This window comes from Parus major, chromosome 1 (assembly GCF_001522545.3).
Source record: "Parus major isolate Abel chromosome 1, Parus_major1.1, whole genome shotgun sequence".
Lineage (NCBI taxonomy): Eukaryota > Metazoa > Chordata > Aves > Passeriformes > Paridae > Parus > Parus major.
Window position 1 is genome coordinate 23192626 of NC_031768.1, and position 18525 is coordinate 23211150.

The 18525-nt window shown below is 37.4% G+C and overlaps 1 protein-coding gene across 3 annotated transcripts in view; it reads left to right on the plus strand.

Annotated features, from left to right (window-relative positions):
* Positions 1 to 18525, plus strand: part of MYO16 (myosin XVI) — a 363582-nt gene that overhangs the window by 72249 nt on the left and 272808 nt on the right. The window contains exon 1 of one of the 3 annotated variants that reach the window (XM_015633117.3): positions 5788 to 6189. The exons of the other annotated variants lie outside the window; for them this stretch is intronic. Within the exon in view, the coding sequence (XP_015488603.1) occupies positions 6162 to 6189 (28 nt within the window). The 5' untranslated portion in view covers positions 5788 to 6161. Of the gene's footprint in view, positions 1 to 5787; positions 6190 to 18525 lie in introns of those variants that run through there. 3 annotated transcript variants of the gene reach the window in all.

The window sequence follows — 18525 nt, forward strand, 5'->3', positions numbered from 1 at the left end:
AAGGACTCCTTCTGCAGTGCTTTCAGGTTTTCCCTAATTAAATTTCAAGATTTATGTTGTTGTAGTAACATTTGCTCTGATAAAGAATACACAATTCCACTGGTCTACTCTTGACTTTTTATGCATCTAATAGTATAGTCATTATTTGTGTTCTGGCTTTAAAATGAACAAATCAATTAGAAAAGAAAAAAAAAATAGGGATAGAATATAGGGTCATAACATTTGCTAATAAGCAAGACAATAGCAGTACATTTTTCATGTTAAATTGAATTTATCTTCTTGCCTATTTATTTCCTGAATATTCTAAACTTAAAAAAAATTATCTGATAATGTAATAACTTTTTACATGGAAATTCATGGACTTTTTTTTTTTTTTTCGTTTTTTTCTTTTGTCTGGGCGTTGTGATGTCTGTCATGTTTTTCTGCTTATAATTTTAACATGTCTTGGTAGTGTCTTTTCAGTAAAGGGCTTTGTCTCATGAGGAGCTTTGCATGTAAAATGTCTGCAGCTTCTCTCTGTAGCAGTCTTTCATCCAATCTTTTAAGAAATCTAATTTTAAAAAGCATATTCACACATTGTAATGAAGAAGTTAATTATCGAGTCACTACTGGTGCCAAACAAAAGCCTAACCATATATGAGACTATTGGGATTTCTTCTTGTATTTGGCCTTGTTATTACCTCTGTTCTAGGCTCTTCCACAACAAGTGAGAGCCTCTTCATCTCATCCAGTTAAGGAACTGCTAGACAGACCTACTCCCAGCTTAAAATCCTGTCATTTTGGGTGTGGCAGGAAGTGAGAAATATTTTCAAATCGCACATGACTTCTACTGGTAATTTTGCAAACTTCATAAGCAGTGGGTAATAATATCCTGTTTTCAATATATATAATATACTGTAATATACTGTATAGTAATAATATACTGTTTTCAATACATTAAAGAATAATTACAGATTAGTCCACCCATATGCATTCAGTTACAACAGTATATAGGGAAGAAGAAAAAGGATTTTTTTTTTTTTTGCTTTTCTCAACCTTTAGGTGAAAGAATGGGAAGAAGATTGCCAGCTTCCTGAAAAATCGAGGCATTTCCAGTGAAATGGGAAAAAAAGGAAAGGGTGCAAAAGTTGTAGGAAGGGATGAGGGAAGAGAAAAATCATCTGGTACTCTAGAGGTCAACCACACTGAGTGATTGATTGAGTGATTAGATGTGATTTGTTGCTGCAATCTCTGGAGAAAACCTCACATCCATCTGACATGCAAGTTCATCTAAAAAATTATTTGGAGAAACTGCAGTGTTTTGTTCTTCTTTGACTCTGTAGAGAAAATCAGTACAGAGTCCTTCTTGTTAAGTATCTACATCTGCTAGGGCTCATCCCAGCTTCCTGATAAAGGATACAGCTACCAGATGTTATCTGAAGAGTGGCTTGTTGGCAGCTGGATAGAATGGCCAGGGTTTGATTGCTAAGCAGTGTCACTTGTCACAACATATGAGCCACGTCAATGTTACTCTGCATTCCACTTTTTTTTGTCTGCAATCTTAAACCCATAAGTAGTGCAATGAAGTTCTAACATCTGAAGGAATATAACAAGCTTTGCTGCACTGAGCAAAAATGTCATAAATAGGGAGCGTCTGTCATGTATTTAAAGCCAGTAGTCATGGTGTTTTTCTCATTATTCAAATTGCTTTTGGATAGTACTGCGTATCTCTATCAAATCTTTCAGTTATGTGTGAATTGCAAAACACTAAGATAAAAAAATTATTAATTGTTCAGTTGTTTGTGACACCAGGAGACACTGGAAGAGTTACAAGATATTTTCATGGCATGAGTACAATACAGTGTGTCAGTTCTTGACAGCAAAACCTTAAAGTGTTGTTGTTTGCTAGGTTGTTTTAGGAAGCTCTTCATAAGTGCATTTCTAAGTCAAGGTATGAGCCTTGGAAACTGAGATATGAAAGCAGTGTCTACTCGTGAGATGATGATCCCTAAATGTGTGCTTAGCCTAAGAAATAGAACTATCCTAGTGATGGCTGACCTGTTCCAAGATTCTCTTTAAATAACTGTGTAATTTCATTGAATGCTGAATTATTGCAAAGAATGAAATCGGCTGTTTTCTCTCTATAGAGAGAGGTGGCAAGGAATTTTTCCAGAAGTGCTAAATATATCTTGTTTTCTGACCTTGGTTCTACTTTATTTATATTTTTGCTGAACTGGACAAAATCAAATATTAAGTGTTTTATCACCAAATTTAATACCAGCTCAGTCTTTGTCCCCAGTTCAAGAACATTTATGCCTTTTTCTAGACTTAAACAGTGTAGTCCTTAAAAACCACTGGAGGTGAGATTAAAAACCTGCCAATATTACCTTTACTTTAGAGAAAGTAGGTTTACAATGCCCTCAAAGCCTATCTAGGTATAATTCCATAGTTCACATGGTTATATTGTAAGTGTTTATTTTTTTTTTTTCTCTTTTGAATTTTTTCTGGAGTTCAGTCAGGTGAAAATATCTAACATGGTTAATATCCCTTTCTAGTGAATGAACAAATTGTACGATTTGTTTTGTAAAATCACTGATGATGAAATATTCCCTCCTTCGGAGTCATTCAAAAAAATGTCTTTCTCTTTCTCTTTTTTTCTTGCACTTAAAATCTTTCTTTATGACATGGACAACCCACCATCATTGTGGTTTCTTCTCTGTTGTTCCTCTACTCTCCAGCCTAGCAAAAGTTTGCACTGGAAATAATGTCTTTCCAGCAGGTGAAACAGATTTTGGCTTAAGCATTCCTATTGTGGCTTCTTTTTGCCTCAGGTTTAGCTGCCACTTCTTCTGAAGGTTCATCCTGTCTCTGCACTTGCAGTTATCTATTGTTCTTATTTCTCTTTGATGCTGTCCTTCAATATGTCAGAACTTCCTGCTAATAGCAATATACAATGCTTACCATGTTTTCTTTCCATTTGTTCTTTCGCTTCTTTTTCAAAACCCGAAATTGATAATTAGCCACATAAGAAAACTAAATATGTTACAAAATTAAAAACAAACAAACAAAGAAAAAAAACTCCACAGTATTCTTAAATAAAAGACCTGTTGAGGTTGCCATCTGCCAGGTGCCACCTCTTTCTTTTCCATTTGTCTGGGGGCTATTATTCACACTTGAGCAACTGGCCACATATTTTTGGCATACAGCCTCCTGGAGAATGGGAAAGTGACCAGTGCCCTGCTGCAGGTGGGTACATGCTGCTCGTGGACTTGATTGGTCCAGCAGTGCAGCTGAAGATACAGACCCCAGTTGTGCTGCAGCACTGCAACCCTCCTTTGTCAAACAGTCCCACACTGTTCCCTGATGACGTGGACCAGCGCAGGCTAGGAGAGAAGAAATCAGAGCATATAGAGAACAGCATTGTCCCCCATTTGTCTAATGCAAATATCAAGTCAACAGCTTGCCACATCTAAAAGTCTGGCCTGTACCTTAATGCTCTCCATAAAGGATGTAGAATCATAGAACATTTTTGATTGAAAGGGATATTAAAGGTCATCTAGTCCAAGCCTCTTCTGCAATGTGTAGTGTCATCTTCAACTCAATCAGGTTGCTCAGAGCCCAGTCCAGACTGACCTTGAATGTTTCTAGGGTTGGGGATCTCATAAGGGCAGAGCAGAGGGGCAGGATCACCTCCCTTGACCTGCCATATTTCTTTTGATGCAGCCCAAGATGCAGCTGGCTTTCTGCAAGCACACGTTTCTGGCTCATGTCCAGCTTTTCCTCAGTAACTCCCAGTCCTTCTCAGCAGGGCTGCTCCCAGTCCCTTCATCTCTCAGACTGTATTGGAACCGCGGCTGCCCTGACCCAGTGCAGGACTTTGGACATAGAATGATTGAATTCTCTCTAATTCCTTGCAGGATGGAGGATGTAGTCTAGCCTGTCACATAAATGCTACCAAGTTCCACCATCCAAAATTTTACTTTGGCAATTCAATACATAATCACATATATTACAATCTAAAATTAGACAGATCCAAATACTTGTTTCTTCACATTCTGTTCAAGCCAAAATCAGGTGCTTTTTTTTCCTTTTATGTCTGTTTGCTGAAAAGCAATGTTTGTCCATTTCTCTCATTCACCAGTGTTTATTGAGATGCTCCTGATTTTAACCAGTGTGGGATGATGGTGAAGCACGATGTTATTAGACACAGCAGTCTGTTGGCCTGACAGTACCACCAGAGATGAACCTGTCAGGAATGTCTCCACCAAAAAGTATTGCTCAAAGGCCTTTTTGTCAGATTACTTGACACTTGCTCATGAACTATGACTAACATTGCCTCTTGAAACACTTTGTATGTTTATTTTATAAGCCATATGGCCCAAACTGGCCTAGTGTTGTATAGGTGTGAAAGACAGTCTGGATAGATTTAATTACTTTGGACTTCTGAGCTTTACAGTAAAAAAAGTTTCCATGGTAATGCAGTTACTGTATTATGTTTTTATATAATTTATCCCTATGTCCCCCTGGTTGTTTTCACTTTCTTCTGAAAAACTATGTTTTTAGGAAGAAAACCAAAGCACCTAAATAATTAGTTCTGCAAAAGAATTGCTGTGCATATTTAACTTAAAACCAGATGTGAAATATGTGTCTGTTAGGAGCTGAGAGATTTCACCTAAGGGTTTTGCTAATGGAGCACTGGAAGCCTGTGAATATATATCTTTCTGCTCTTGTGGGAACTTTGTGGAATGGTTAATAGAATCTGAATTAGTGATCCTCACTAATTAGTTAGACCCTTTTTCCTTTGTAGTCTTTTTAACACTTTGTAGCTGTTAAAAAATGTTATGTATACAAAATAGTAGGTGAGAACCCTTTCAGATGAATAAAAGATTTAAATATGGCTGGGCTATCAGTTTTCTTTTACAAGAGCTCTCACTCACTCAGTGAAGTGTTGACTGTGGTAAGCATGATGCATGGTAAGCAAATGGAGGTCTTCACTGAGTGCAATTTTCTTAAATTATATTTTGATACTATAAAAATATTTTACTGCAATTCAGCTGTAGGCTTCTCACAGAAGTAGTAACCAAATTCAGGGGTAACTGTTCCTGGAAAAGTAATGCAGGAATTGTTCTCAGAGGATGCTGCAGCCTGAGTGTTTAAAATACAATGCAGGTCTGCCTTTTGTGTGTCCTTAATCTGAAACCGGGTAATGCGTCAGTGTACACTGACTTGTTATTCTACAGTGTGATAAATAATTGTATGGACTTGTTCTTAGTGATGTATTTTCCTTAGCTTTTTGTCTTACAATTAGTGATTTAAATGTCATTAGATAATATGAGTATAATCATGATATAAACCATGCAGAGCTTGCAGTTTTTGTCTCGTGACATAAATATTCCATCTGTGAAAAAGATGCAATGTAATACAAAGAAATTGTAGAACAGAAACACATCAAGGAATGTACACACAAGCATGTTTTTAGCTCAATGTAAATTAATCCATGCATAAACCATGAGAGTCCGAAGATGGCTGTAAGATCTATCCTGATTTTTACCTTATAATATACTGAAAAATGATCTGTGATGCTAAAAGATGATTATTTTTGGCACCCTATATCAATTTCCTATTCACACAGCAACTGGTGGCAACTAAAAATAATCCTGGTTTAGTACTAGCTAAAAATCTGGTCGCATTTGGCACACGAACAACATGCACAAATAAAATTTAAGATCCCCTGTTCTGCTATTTCATTCGAGCCCACTCATCAAGCTTAGTTTGCTGCCATTTGAAAGCTATTGAAAAGCCATTAACTGGCAGGACTGTGAAAGCCGCAGTGCAGCAGCACACCTCAGTGCTGGAAGAATGTGGCTGCAAGTGCACACCAATTAAATCTTTCTATTCCTGGGGATGTGGGATTAGGAGCAGTGTCAATCAATTGTGCTACAATAGCACGTGCAGCAGTCATGGTTCAAGACGCACAGAGGTTTATCGTAACTCCAGCAGCCGGCTGAGGGTGACTTGGAAGCCTCTGCAAGATCCTGGAACAGAACCTGCACTAAATAATGTATTCTGAGGTGTACTGGATACCTGAGGAAGGGCTTTAAATAATGCATTTTCTGGGCATGACAGTTGTAGCAGAAGAGAATGCTGAAACCTGTAGCAAGACTACAGCCTGAGATGAAAGAATGTCTCATTACCATTTTATCAAATGCTGTAAGTAACAAAATGGTTATTTTGCTTTTAAAACTGTCTTTTTATTTTCTGAGATATGTTTTTTCATCACATATGCAAAAAGTCGAAGGCAGATGCTGCATGATGTCAACATAGTAGTGGGGAAGGGGAGTAGTTACTTTGCATGTGAATATATAGGCAGAGCCCAGTGTTTCTTTCTCTCCTCTGTGCAGATGTAACTTAATTGTGTGTGTAATAATGCTCTCATTCTGAACTTCGTAATGATGGCCTTTTAAAACTTTAGTTTAAATTAATCACCAAAGAATGTAATGTCCGAAAAGAAGAAACGTCATTGACAGCATTATGTTAAGGACGTCTTTAAGGACAACCTTGAAACATGGCTCTCACACTTTGCAAGGATATACAAATGAGAATAGCTTTATAATTGCAAGCCCAGCTCATCATCTACTGTAGATCAAATGCTTGTATCCTCTCCTTATGAGAATATTTTGCTGTTTGGTGTGACAGCCTTAAAAAAATAAAAATGAACTTTTAACCTTGAATAATGCAAGCTTGCCTCCTTAAAGACATCCTGGAATTGGGATCTGTGCTAAATGTATTTGATTCATTGCAGAGGAAATTCCTAACAGCATTTTTTTTTTCAAGGTTGCTTGTCTTCCTAGCTGCACATTTTTCAGTCTTTTAGGATTTGCCTTTGAAAGCATCCAGGGTCTGGGTGGAAATTACTGAGTTTGCATCAGAGAAATGAATTATTCTATAAATACTTGTTTTGGACAGCCAACAGTAGTTCAATAGCAATAGATATTTTTTACTGAAGGACTTAGAAAACTTCAGACTTTAGTGATTATGGCAGTTTTTACATGTCAAATAGCAGACTGCTGTAAAAGGTTTTTCTCTCCAGATCACAGTCTTCGATGACTTAAGTGTACCAAGGACATTTTGAAAGTATTTTTGAAATACTGTGTTATAGTTAATAAATAAGTAATGTGGTTCTTTGCTGTCTTAATATGAAATTAAGGTGCCCTGGAAGTATTTTAGTAATTCAAATAAAAATTATTTATATGGGTTTCCTCTTGTCTGGATTCAATGGGACTAGTGTATGGACTGCTTTTAATGCTAGTAGGAGTTACAATTCCCTGTTAATGTGGAGAAGCACAGATTACTTTTACTGTACAATTTTAAAGGTGCATTTGAGGAATAAATCTTAGAGCTTCTATTGAGTTTTGATAAATGCAAATGAGGAATTTGCAATGTAACTATCTTGAAGATATCAAAAAAGTATTGTTTGATATTTATTCACTTTTTGAAAATACTCTTACAATGAAATTTTAGCCAATCGAGGAAGGCATGTGATTGTCAATAGCATATTAAATAAGTAACTCTTCAGTGAAACTGTAGGAAAGAGACGAGGTTCTTCTGTTAAAAGGAAGCAAATGATGACTAACTGGCATTTTCATTGCATTGATTGCCAAGGTGAAGGACTTAAAACACAGCAGAGGGAAAGGTGAATGTACAGTATCAATTTTGTCAATAATATTTGTTTCCTGTTTTTCAGATTTGGAATTTTGATTAGTGGTTTCTCAGTAAATCGGGGTGTTTTACCACAATGCTCTTTCTTTCCAAATAGTGTCCTTTAGAAGATGCTGGCTGGAACCTGACAGGAGTTTTTTTCACTGACCATGCTTCTCAGAATTGGCAAAAGTGTTTCTGTGTCCTCCTGTAATTAGTGAAGGAGAAGCACTTCCTCTGTGATGCTCCCCTGAGCGTTATTATTTGACTTAATGTGCCAATATGTTGCAGATATTTGTGTTTGGCAGACAGCTGGGATCAAAGATGGGCCAGGGCTGCGTGCGCAGTTGCAGCACCAGCAGTGCTCTGAGATGTGCTGAGAGCAGCTGAATCTCACAGAGGTTGGAACGTGACTCTTCACACCCCACTTTGCTTTTAATTCATTTCACTGATGATTTCTGTATCAGAAAGAAGATACACTGATCCAGAGGAAGCGTGGTGGCAAAGCACTTCTCTTGGACTACTTTGGGTAGAGAATAAATATCTAAAAGCACAAATTAATGACATTTAGTGTTTTATGAACTATAGTGCTATGTACCTGGCTTTTGCCTATGTTTGCATTTTGGTTTTTTAATCTTTGCAGGAGTTGGGTGTGAAAATTTGAGCTGAGAAGGGCTATAGCTGTTCTCCAATGATGTTAGCACAATTTTAATATTCTTTCATTTTTATCACGGCTTTTCTTCCATTAGAAGTCTGTGAAAGTCAGATATATTTCTCTGTATAAGTTATCATCTTGTCACAAGATCTTTCAGGCTGGAAAGACCCAACTTGGAAAGCTCTCCAGTCCACCACAGACTCATAAAATCATTAATGTTGGAAAAGATTTTTAAGATCATGGAGTCCAACCATTATCTTAACACTGCAATATCCACCACTAAACCACAGCCCCAAGCACCATATCTACATGTTTTTGAACATTTCCAGAGTTAGCAATTCAGCCAATTCCCTGAGCAGACTGTTCCAGTGTTGGGCAGACTGTTCCAGTGTTGACCCCACTTTCAGTGGAGTAGTTTTTCCTAATCCAATCTAATCCAATCTTAACCTCCTCTAGCAGAAATTGAGGCCATTTCTACTTGTCCTATCTCTTGTTACGTGGGAGAAGAGACTCATTACAGCCTCCTTTAAGACAATTGCAGAGAGTGACAAAGTGTCCCCCTCAGCCTCCTTTTCTCCAAGTTAAACAACCCCACCTCCTTCAACTGCTCCTTGAAGAGCTGTGCTCCTGACCCTTCTCCAGCTCTGTTGCCATTCTCTGGATACTCCCTCCTGCTCTGAGCAGGGGGAGCTGTGTGGTCAAGCCAGATTTTCTGGGACCATGCCCAGAGAGGTCTTTCATCCCAATAATACTCTGGAACTGTGCCTGCTGCAGCCATCATGTTGTCTTTAGCTGGCACCTGCAGCATTTAACACACGAGCCGAATGTGTGTCTGCCTGTTGGAGCAGCTCATGTTGTCACTGCTCATGTCCACCTCCTTTCTGCAGCAAGTATTGCTGCTGCTCAGAGCTGTCCCTGACTGTGCTGGTAGCTTATCCTTGGCAATCTGTGAGTGTGAGTATTTAGAAATGAGAACAGTGGTTTGTAGGAGAGTATCACATATTATCTGCCAGCTGCAGGGTACCATTTTAACTTGATGAGTTGTGTGACAGATTGTACAAATCAATGTAATTTTGCAAATTAGGCAGCACCTTGCTGCTGTCTTCTGTCTCTTGTATATCTAGTTATGACGTAAATATCATTTACATGTTATGGCAATGGTTTTCTACCTTTGCTCTGGACTTCCTCTGACAGATCTGCAAGGATAATTAAGAAAAACAGTGCTTTAGCAAGGAGGCTTAAGTTTGTTACTCCAGAGTCTGATTTCCACTGCACATGCTGTAGAGGTGCATATCTGCAAACAGAATGAAAACCTTTCTAGAAGGAGTTGTAGTCATGCCTGGTGGAAGCCAAGTGAATTTATCCAAGTATTCAGATCATAAAATCGGAACATTTGCTTCTACTTCTGTTCTTTCTGGTTTATCTGTTTCCAATTCCTTTAAATCCTTTCTATTAATTAAAACCCACTGAATTGTGCTACGTTACAGCCTAATACCTACTGTGATCTGTGATGGAAATTAATTAATTAGATTATTAATTAGAAATTAATTAAATGATTATTGATAAATTTAGTTCAGTATTTGAAACAAGATATAAATAAACATAATAATTTTCTTTAATATCTATCCCTTATTACCTTCAGGATCTGATTACATGGCAAATATTGTCCATGAAGTGGTAGCTCTACCTGAACCCTATGGAGCTTGGAGAGGGTTGGGGAAAGATGTGATATGATACATTGGTTTCAGTTTTCAGAGGATGGAGACTTGGGCTTGATTCTCACAGGGATGAAGAGGTAAACCTGGGGGTGAAACGTGATACCTCCGTGTCAGCTTTCTTACTGTGAGACAGCCTGTGAAACTTGCATCTGTGCCTCAGTAGAGTTACTGTAGTTTAGACCAAATAAGAAGAGGAGTCTGAAGAGAAAAATTGGAGACCCATAGTTGGTCTGTGACACAGGAACCCTCTGCTGCAGCATGTGCAGGATGTGTGATGACCCAAGTAACAGTGGCACATAGGTGCTCTGTCACACTGCATGGTTACTGACATAAGGGAACTAGCAAATTTTTTGAAGTGTTTTCTCCTTCCCGTGAACAGTATTTCTTCTATTCCAGGTTTGGGAAGGGCGTGGTAATAATTTATTTATTGTATATTCTGGTCTCCCAGAGAATTCTCACATCTTCTTGGACATGTCCTCTGCCTCCAGTGAGGCACTCAAGGGACAAAATAGTTAAAATATGCAGGTAGTGAAAATTAGAGCTTTAAACAGAAGCAGAATGACTGTGGCAGTCCTTATTCAATACCTATCCATTTATTTAAGTTGATAGTTCATGATAGAGTCTGCTAACTCTCATGTCATGGTTTATTTCTGCAATAACGGAGCTAAGTACACCATGGCTGTAGGGAAAAATTCCTTTTCCTTGTACATGCTTATAACACTGTGACCTGTGGCATGAGGTTAAGGTTGTTACTGAAATGAGATGCTTAGCATGACTGAGTGATCCTGCCTGCTGGAAATGAAACTGGGAGGCAGAGTCAGGAGTCATCTGCCCTGGGAATCCTGAAAGAGCAGGAGGAGTGGCTCTGTGAAATGAACCGCTGCTTGGGAGTCTTAAGGTCCTGTGAAGGCACATAAAGCAAGTCTGGGGAGTAAAGAGATATTGATGAAAGGTATTTGTTTGGGAAGTTTATACTGTAAAAATATATAAAAGAATGCTAATACTTTAGCAATGATATTTTGTGTTCCATTTTGATAGGCTGAGTGTGTCTGAGATATCAGTGATATGCAGTACAAGCTTTTTTTAAAAAGTTTTATAATAATTCAGGTGTTATGAAAGATATCTAAAAGAATAGGTTTTTAATTATTCAGTTAAGAACAAATGGGTTTTATCTTACTAACCTTCAAACAAATAGAGACACAGCTAGAATATTTTTACTTCTATTATACATTTCATCTCTTTGTCTCTCACTGTCATCATAGGATAAGTGCAGGTCAACAGGAAAACAGGATATTATTTTCCACCTATTAAGGCCAATATGTCTGTACCAGTTAGATGTGTTTATCTATTTTTATTCTCCAGTTTCTGAGTTCATGCAACAATGACAGAAACACAGCATTTTTTTAAATTTGAACTAATTTTTTACCTAATATAAATGTTAAAAAGTTTGAGATTTATGACACTGGTTGCAAGGAAAGAGATAAAAAATAAAATTTTATATCAGTATGTAGACATAGGAAGTTATACTTAGAAAAATGTATTTTGAGCTGTCAATAAGCTAATTAGCTTGGAACATTTGTAGTAGTAGTTTGATAATTTGCTAAGTGTCTTTCCAGTAAAAAAAACTTACCTCACAGTAACAACTTTCTTACCAATTACAACCACATAGAATAGAATTTAATAATTTTATTAAGATGAATTTTTATATGAAATTGCTTTTTGGAAAAATACACTTTAAAGTAACAGCAAAATGAGCAATATTAAGTTGGATAATTGAAGACTATAACATTTTCAACTTTACATTCTACTAAGAATAGGTTCTATTTATAGTTATTTAGTGGAAATCACAGTCATCCACCAATTATTTTTTGTCATTATTTTGTTTGCCACTGTAAAAAATCTATCAGTAAAGAGAAGAATCAGCACTTTCTGAGGAAAACTTTGCTGAGAGCTTGTAAGAAATTCCTTACAGTTTTGGTATTTGGAGTGCTTTTTTCTTCTAATGTAGTTATTCTGCAAACAGCAAAGAAATCTAACCACCCTAAAAATCAGATGAAAGAAGATTATAAAGGTCAAAGTACCATATTTTCTCACCATATTGGCACAGCATGTGTAAAGCTTCAGATTCCAATATTAATTTTTTTGAGAAAATTGCTGCAGGAACAGAGAGCAGAAAAAAACCCCAAACACCAAACGAACAACACAAACCTCCCAACCTCTTTTTTCCATTTATGAAATTGTAGCAATATAGCCACTTTTCAATCCTGAAGTAGCTTCTTGCTCTGAATAATCACATTTAGTTATTTTCCTTGTTTCATACAAATTAATATACTGCATCATGGTAAATTTTGCAGTTTCTAAGTTATAAAACCAAATAGAAAATGTTGATAATTCAATTGATAATTCAATCAAAATTGCAATGGTATAAACATGATTGTTTTAAAGCAAGCGAAATTTGAGTTGGAACTAATTCTAATCTTAAAGAAATGAAAATAATTAAGTCAGCAAAAGCTTAGTTTGATTTGGAACAAATAAAGAGTTGTCTTAATGCAAGTTTTTTAATATATCATAAAGGAACACTACCAATTAAAGAAAAATGCTGTTTGTTTATTACAGGAGGCACTTGTCATTTGAGCAAATGCCTTCAGTGAGAGTAACAGCAACATAAGACCTACTAAGAGAAACTGCAAGTTTTGACTACTGCACATCCCTTCAGCCAGCAGATGGGTCAGCATGGTATCACTCGAAGAAACAAAAGTGCAAATGATATTGGCCAGAACTGGTTGTCCGGCCAGTGCCAATCTTGTACACTGAAAGACAACAGTCCCTGACAACTTCCCCCATCTTTTAGGTGATTCAGAGAGCCCTGACATAGTCCACTTTAAAACTCTTTTTGATGTAAGAGTGGGACCCTTCAAGAAGTGTGGAGAGGAGGGCACCACACCTTGTAGAAGAGAACTTGGTCATTTATTGCTAGCTTTTCATGCAGCTAGAGCATGGACATTCCTGTTGGAAGTGTACTTGACACTCTTTCATTTCATAGTTGATTTTAAAACAAAAAATGTTATTCTTGGAAAAAAGAGGAAGATAAAATCAGATCTCTTTCTCTGTAAATCCTACAGTGAATGTCTCTCTCTGCAGTATGACATTTCAGAGGAGATGGAAGCAGCATTCAGAGCACATAGACAGGCAGTAGATCTGGGCCATACCACCTCAGGTTGGTGGACTCCTGCCGTGCTCCCATTCGGTGCAAATCCTGTTATGAAGTACAACGTATGAAATATATATGGGGCCTTGTAAAGGCATCTAGAAAAAATAGAGCAATGTATTAAGGTCATATTTTGAGAGTTGATTGATACTTTTCAAATGTGATCCCTTTCCTATAAAAGGAGTCAAATCTTTCTCCTGTGAAAAGTTTTGTAAATATTGCATCTAAACTAAGAAAGGAGGAAATGTAAGAATTTTCTCTTTTTTTCTCTCTTTGTGGAAAGAAGTATTTTTGTCTTTAGATAGCTTATTGCAGGAGGCTCTGAAAAAATGTTAGAACAATGCATTCCTTACTCAGCAGTCATTTCAAGTGAAAGGGGGGGACATTTTATATTCAGATATAAAATTTGTTCACAAATTGAACAGCTTGTTTTTCAGATGCTTTCCTTGCAACACAATTTGATTCTATTAGCTGCAGTACTAATGTTAGTTGCAGAAGTAGTATGTGTAAATCATATAGACATAGTTGTGAAAAGTAAAGCTTTCAAGGCAAACTAAATGACTTAATTCCTCTTAATCAACAGTGAATATATAGATTTATTTTGTCTTGTCACTTGTAGTGACATTTTTCTTTCTTGTGAGCAGTAGTGTCAGAGTAATAATAATAATAAGCAACAGTAATTTCTGTTTGATTTCTACTTCAGTTTCTTAATTTGAAAAACTCTTTTATGGTCATCCAGTTATTTCTTCAGTAAAGGTGCCTGAAGTAGACCAGGAGTCCATCCTTTGAGACTGCTTTTTTTCAGTTGGTCAAATGAGATCAAGCTGTTCAGTTTCTTCTTCTGCATCTTCTTAATCTTCTTCCTCTTCTTTCTCTTCTTCTTCCTCTTTTTCAAATTATCAACCATATTTCCCCATTTTAATTTAACCCGGAAAGGACGTTGCTGTGCATGTTCACAATCAAATGTTATCATTAGATAACATCAAATTTGTTATCTTCTGTTTCCATGCCCACATAGCTGTCCTATAGCAGTTTATGGCCACAAGTGAAATGCTTGATGGTAGATGTGGAAGGTGACCTTCGAGTGCTGTAAACACTGTTGTCAGGAAAGCCACTAAACCTGCTTTCCTTTGCACTTACCCATGAAGGTCCAGCTCACACTAGCAATCATCCTTGCTCTTCTAGCCTGAGCCAGCTGTACCTAGGACATACCCAGTAATTACCCCACCAGTGCAAGGGAGAGAAGCCTTTCAGATGCCAGTGGTGTGGCTTTACATGCCATAAATCCCCATGGGTTGGTTTTTACTTTACTGAGCTGTTCTCTTTCCAGAGCTTTACAGGGCCATTTGGAGATTTCAGAACTGAGTGAAGAAGCTGACCTGAGTGTCAGAAACACAGAGCTGCTGTGCCTGTGTTGTTGCTTTTGTGTGGCTGTCCACCCAGTACACCAAACAAGGAATCTTGTGATCTTACCTGTTAGTCTCATGTCCTATTTTTGTTTTAGTACTCTGCCTAAATTTGCACTATATTAAATTAATTTTCTTGTTCCATATTCTCTTCATTTTTATGGCATATAACCCTTCTTTTTTCCCTTTCACTCTTAGAATTTCTGTTAACTTTTCTCTCCTTAGTCACTGCTTAGCTAAGCTATGCATATTTAATTCTTTTCATCTTTCCTCATAAATCAGTCCCTCGGGCCCCAAAACCATTTGTGGTAGTTTCTTTTGAACTGCTCCAATTTGACTGTCTAGAATTGAATGCAATATTCCAGATAAGTCGCCTTTCTGCAGAATGGAGGGGGGCCAGTTTCCAATCCTCTTGCTATTTGAAAACTGAGATGCCAGTCCCTTGATGTGCACAGAACAGTGACCAAAGCCTACATATTAGCCCTGCTGCAGAATTTTTTTAGCTCCACTGTGTGGCAAACTACTTTTCCATCTGCTTTTACTTTACAGTAATCTCTGTAAATTATTAGATTGTGTGTAGAACCACAGTTCACGTGGCATAGGATTTCCTTTCCTGTGTGCTTGCCAATCCTTATGGTTAGGTCTGTGAACCACTGTTTCCTTTTTGACTTTTAACTCCCTGTGATGTATGATAATCTATATCCTCTTAGTCTTAATTCACATAGTCCTTTACTAGCTTTTATATAGGCAGATTTTTGCAAATTTTGATTTTTCTCCTATGTGTTTGGTATTTCTCATATGCTGTATGACTCTTGAGCCCTGGCATATTTGGTGACTAAACAGCAATATCTGAGAATGTCTGCGATAAGAGAACTGCCCCAGGTTTTGAAATGATCTGATTTTTTGTTTCTTTATTCAAGCAGTTGGATGTTGCTGCAGTTGTTCAATATTTTCAGTACCTTTGTGGTGTAGCAACTGTAATTTTGGCTTCCTCTCACTGTGCACCAATGTGTTAATTCACTTTCCCAAATTTCAGATTTATAAGTATTAACAACAGTTTTGGTGTTTTCACTGTTTTTTATTATTAAATTGTCCATTGTGTTAAGTACCTGTGTTACAAAACTTTTATATTATACTGCGATGGCAGGAAGAATTTTCCAGTGCATCTGTTCCCAGGTGCATTGCTTCCCTTCTCTCTACTCTATATCTGAAAGTGTGGGCTAGAGATCCATGTATTATTACATCTCCATTCAGTGCACTGTAAGGAAATAACTATTATCATCAAAGCTTAATTGTCACTTCATATGACTTGTATCACAATCAACTAAAGACAGCTAGGTCTGTGCAAGGACTAGGAGTTGCTTTTTTCTGGAGAACTTCTCATCTATTCCTTCTTAGCTTTATTGTCATTTGGCAAGCACAGTTCTTCTTTGTTCTCATTCTGCCTTCTGATTTGGAACTTCTTGAGTTCTACTTTCTCTTGGTGTGATTTATAGCAATTTGGATTATTCAAATATGACCAAGTATTCTGATGCTATTTCCTCACAGGCTTTGCGAGTGACAAGCATTAATTAGTGCATTATCCTAACAAATATACATTGCTTGCTTCTGAAAATACCAAATAAAAAGTGACATAAATTCATAGATCCAAAAGTTATAAGGGTTAGCGCAAATAGCCATTTGTTTTCTTTTCTAAGTTGTCTATATATAGATATATATTAAATATGTGTTAGTGCAGTCAGTCATCAATCTGATGACTGTTGTTTTCTGATTACTTTAAACTCTCACTTCAGATCCTGACACAGGAACTTGGACTATTTCTTAAAAAAGAAAATAAAAAAAACCTAGCTGTTTTATCATTAAGCTTTGGGAAACAAGTAAGCATATTTTGCTTTGATCTTTCTAAGGAAACAGTATTTGTGATTATGTCACTTCTGTATGTGTATCTTGTAGTTTTTCTCCCCATGATAATTTCTAAACCTTTATCCAGTTGCAGGAAAATGTTGCAAAATGTTTCAAAACCAGGTTAATCACGCCACTATTTATTCAAAGTGAATACTACATTGCCTAGTAGTGTTGTACAACTCTTTCATTATGGTTAGAAATTATAATGTGGCTTTTCTGCTATATAGATGTCAGGTTTAGCTTAGAAGCCATTATCTCTTGTCACACAGGGCACCAAGTAATGTCAAGTATCTTGGAAGGAAATTTAAGGATTTAAGGAAATGCAAGTTTCCTCTTCTTCTTGGTGTGCTGGTTTCTGCTGGGATAGAATTAATTTTTTTCACATTATCTAGTACAGGTCTATGTTTTGGATCTGGGCTGAGATCAGGGTGGATAATGTAGAGATGTTTTTGTTATTGCTGAGCAGGGCTAACACAGCCAAGGCCTGCTCTGCTTTTTGTACAACCATGCTGGGAAGGAGGTTGTTGGTGCGTGAGAGGTTGGGAGGAGATGAAGCTGGGACAGGTGACCCACACTGACCAAAGGGATATTCCAGACCATAGGACATCATGCTCATAACAGAAATTAGGGAGGAAGAAGGAGGAAGTGGATGCATTTGGAGTGATGGTGTTTATCTTCCCAAATAATCATTACATGTGATGCTGCTCTCCTGGAGATAGCTGAACACCTGCCCAACCATGGGAAGCAGTGAATTAATACCTTTTTCCTTTGCTTGTGTGTGCAGCTTAAGCTTTCCCTGTTAAAGTGTATTTCAACCCATGAGTTCTCTTTCACCCTTGCAATTCTCTCCCCAGTCCTGCTGGTGGGGGAGTGACTGAGCTGCTGTGTGGGGTTTGGTGGCTGGAGCCAAACCACAGCACTTGAGTGAAAAGCAATGCCACTTTGCACCACTTACCTTGCAGCAAGCAAAAGAAAGAGAAGCTGGCGGTGGGACAAGCTTCAGAGGGTGTGTCTACACTTCATAAACAATGATGGAAAGGCACTGGGCTGCTGATGTCCTACAGCATTGTTATTTAGCTCGCTGGATCATTTTTGGTGTCCTTTCTAGTCCTCTCTATGGCAAAGGTTGTGGATGGTATCTAGAGATCCCTCCCAACAGACAGGATGGATGAAACACCCCCTAACTGTTTGTTCTATCCCCTGTGCAATCTTTCCAATTCCAAAGGGTTTTGTAGCCTCAAATACTGTTCCCTGTCTATGTATACCCTCCTACTACTTAGTAGAACATATACAAAAACCTTTGGGTTTATGTTGTAAAATACCTTTCTCCTACGGTGCAGTGCAGTCTTCACTTTAGACACTGAAATTTATAAGCCACGAAAAATGATATTTATATCTTAGAGCACTAGAGCATAGCAAAATCAAAGGAGAACTAGGACTATATACTGTGCTGTCTAGATGTGTTTCATTTGTTCGGCATGGACCTTCACCAGTGAACATGAGCTGGTATACAACATTTAACTGACAAGCTTTTTTTTCCCCTTTTTCTCTTTTTCTTTTTTTGTTTGCTTGGGTTTTTTTTTTTTTCCTTTTTTCAGGGAATATGTTGTTGTTTTTTTTTCCTTTTTTCAGGGAATACTTCTATCCTAAGTTTTGTAGCTTAGTGCTTGAAAGACTTACCTAAATTCCAAAAGAGCAGTGTTTCAACCTATTGTCTGAATTATTTAAAGATGCTACAATAAAGCCCTGAATTCACCTTGAGCACAGACTTTCATCTCCAAAAAGCCCATCTAGGATATTCTATGAGATGAATGGTTTAATGTGTTTTACTCATATCTGGGGTTGTGCAGTCTTTCTAGCTGGAAACTCCTGTGCTCCAGAGCAGACAATGGTGTCTTAGTTTCTTTCACAAAAGGTTCTGATGTGTTGCAGGAGAAATTACTTGAAGTATGCTGT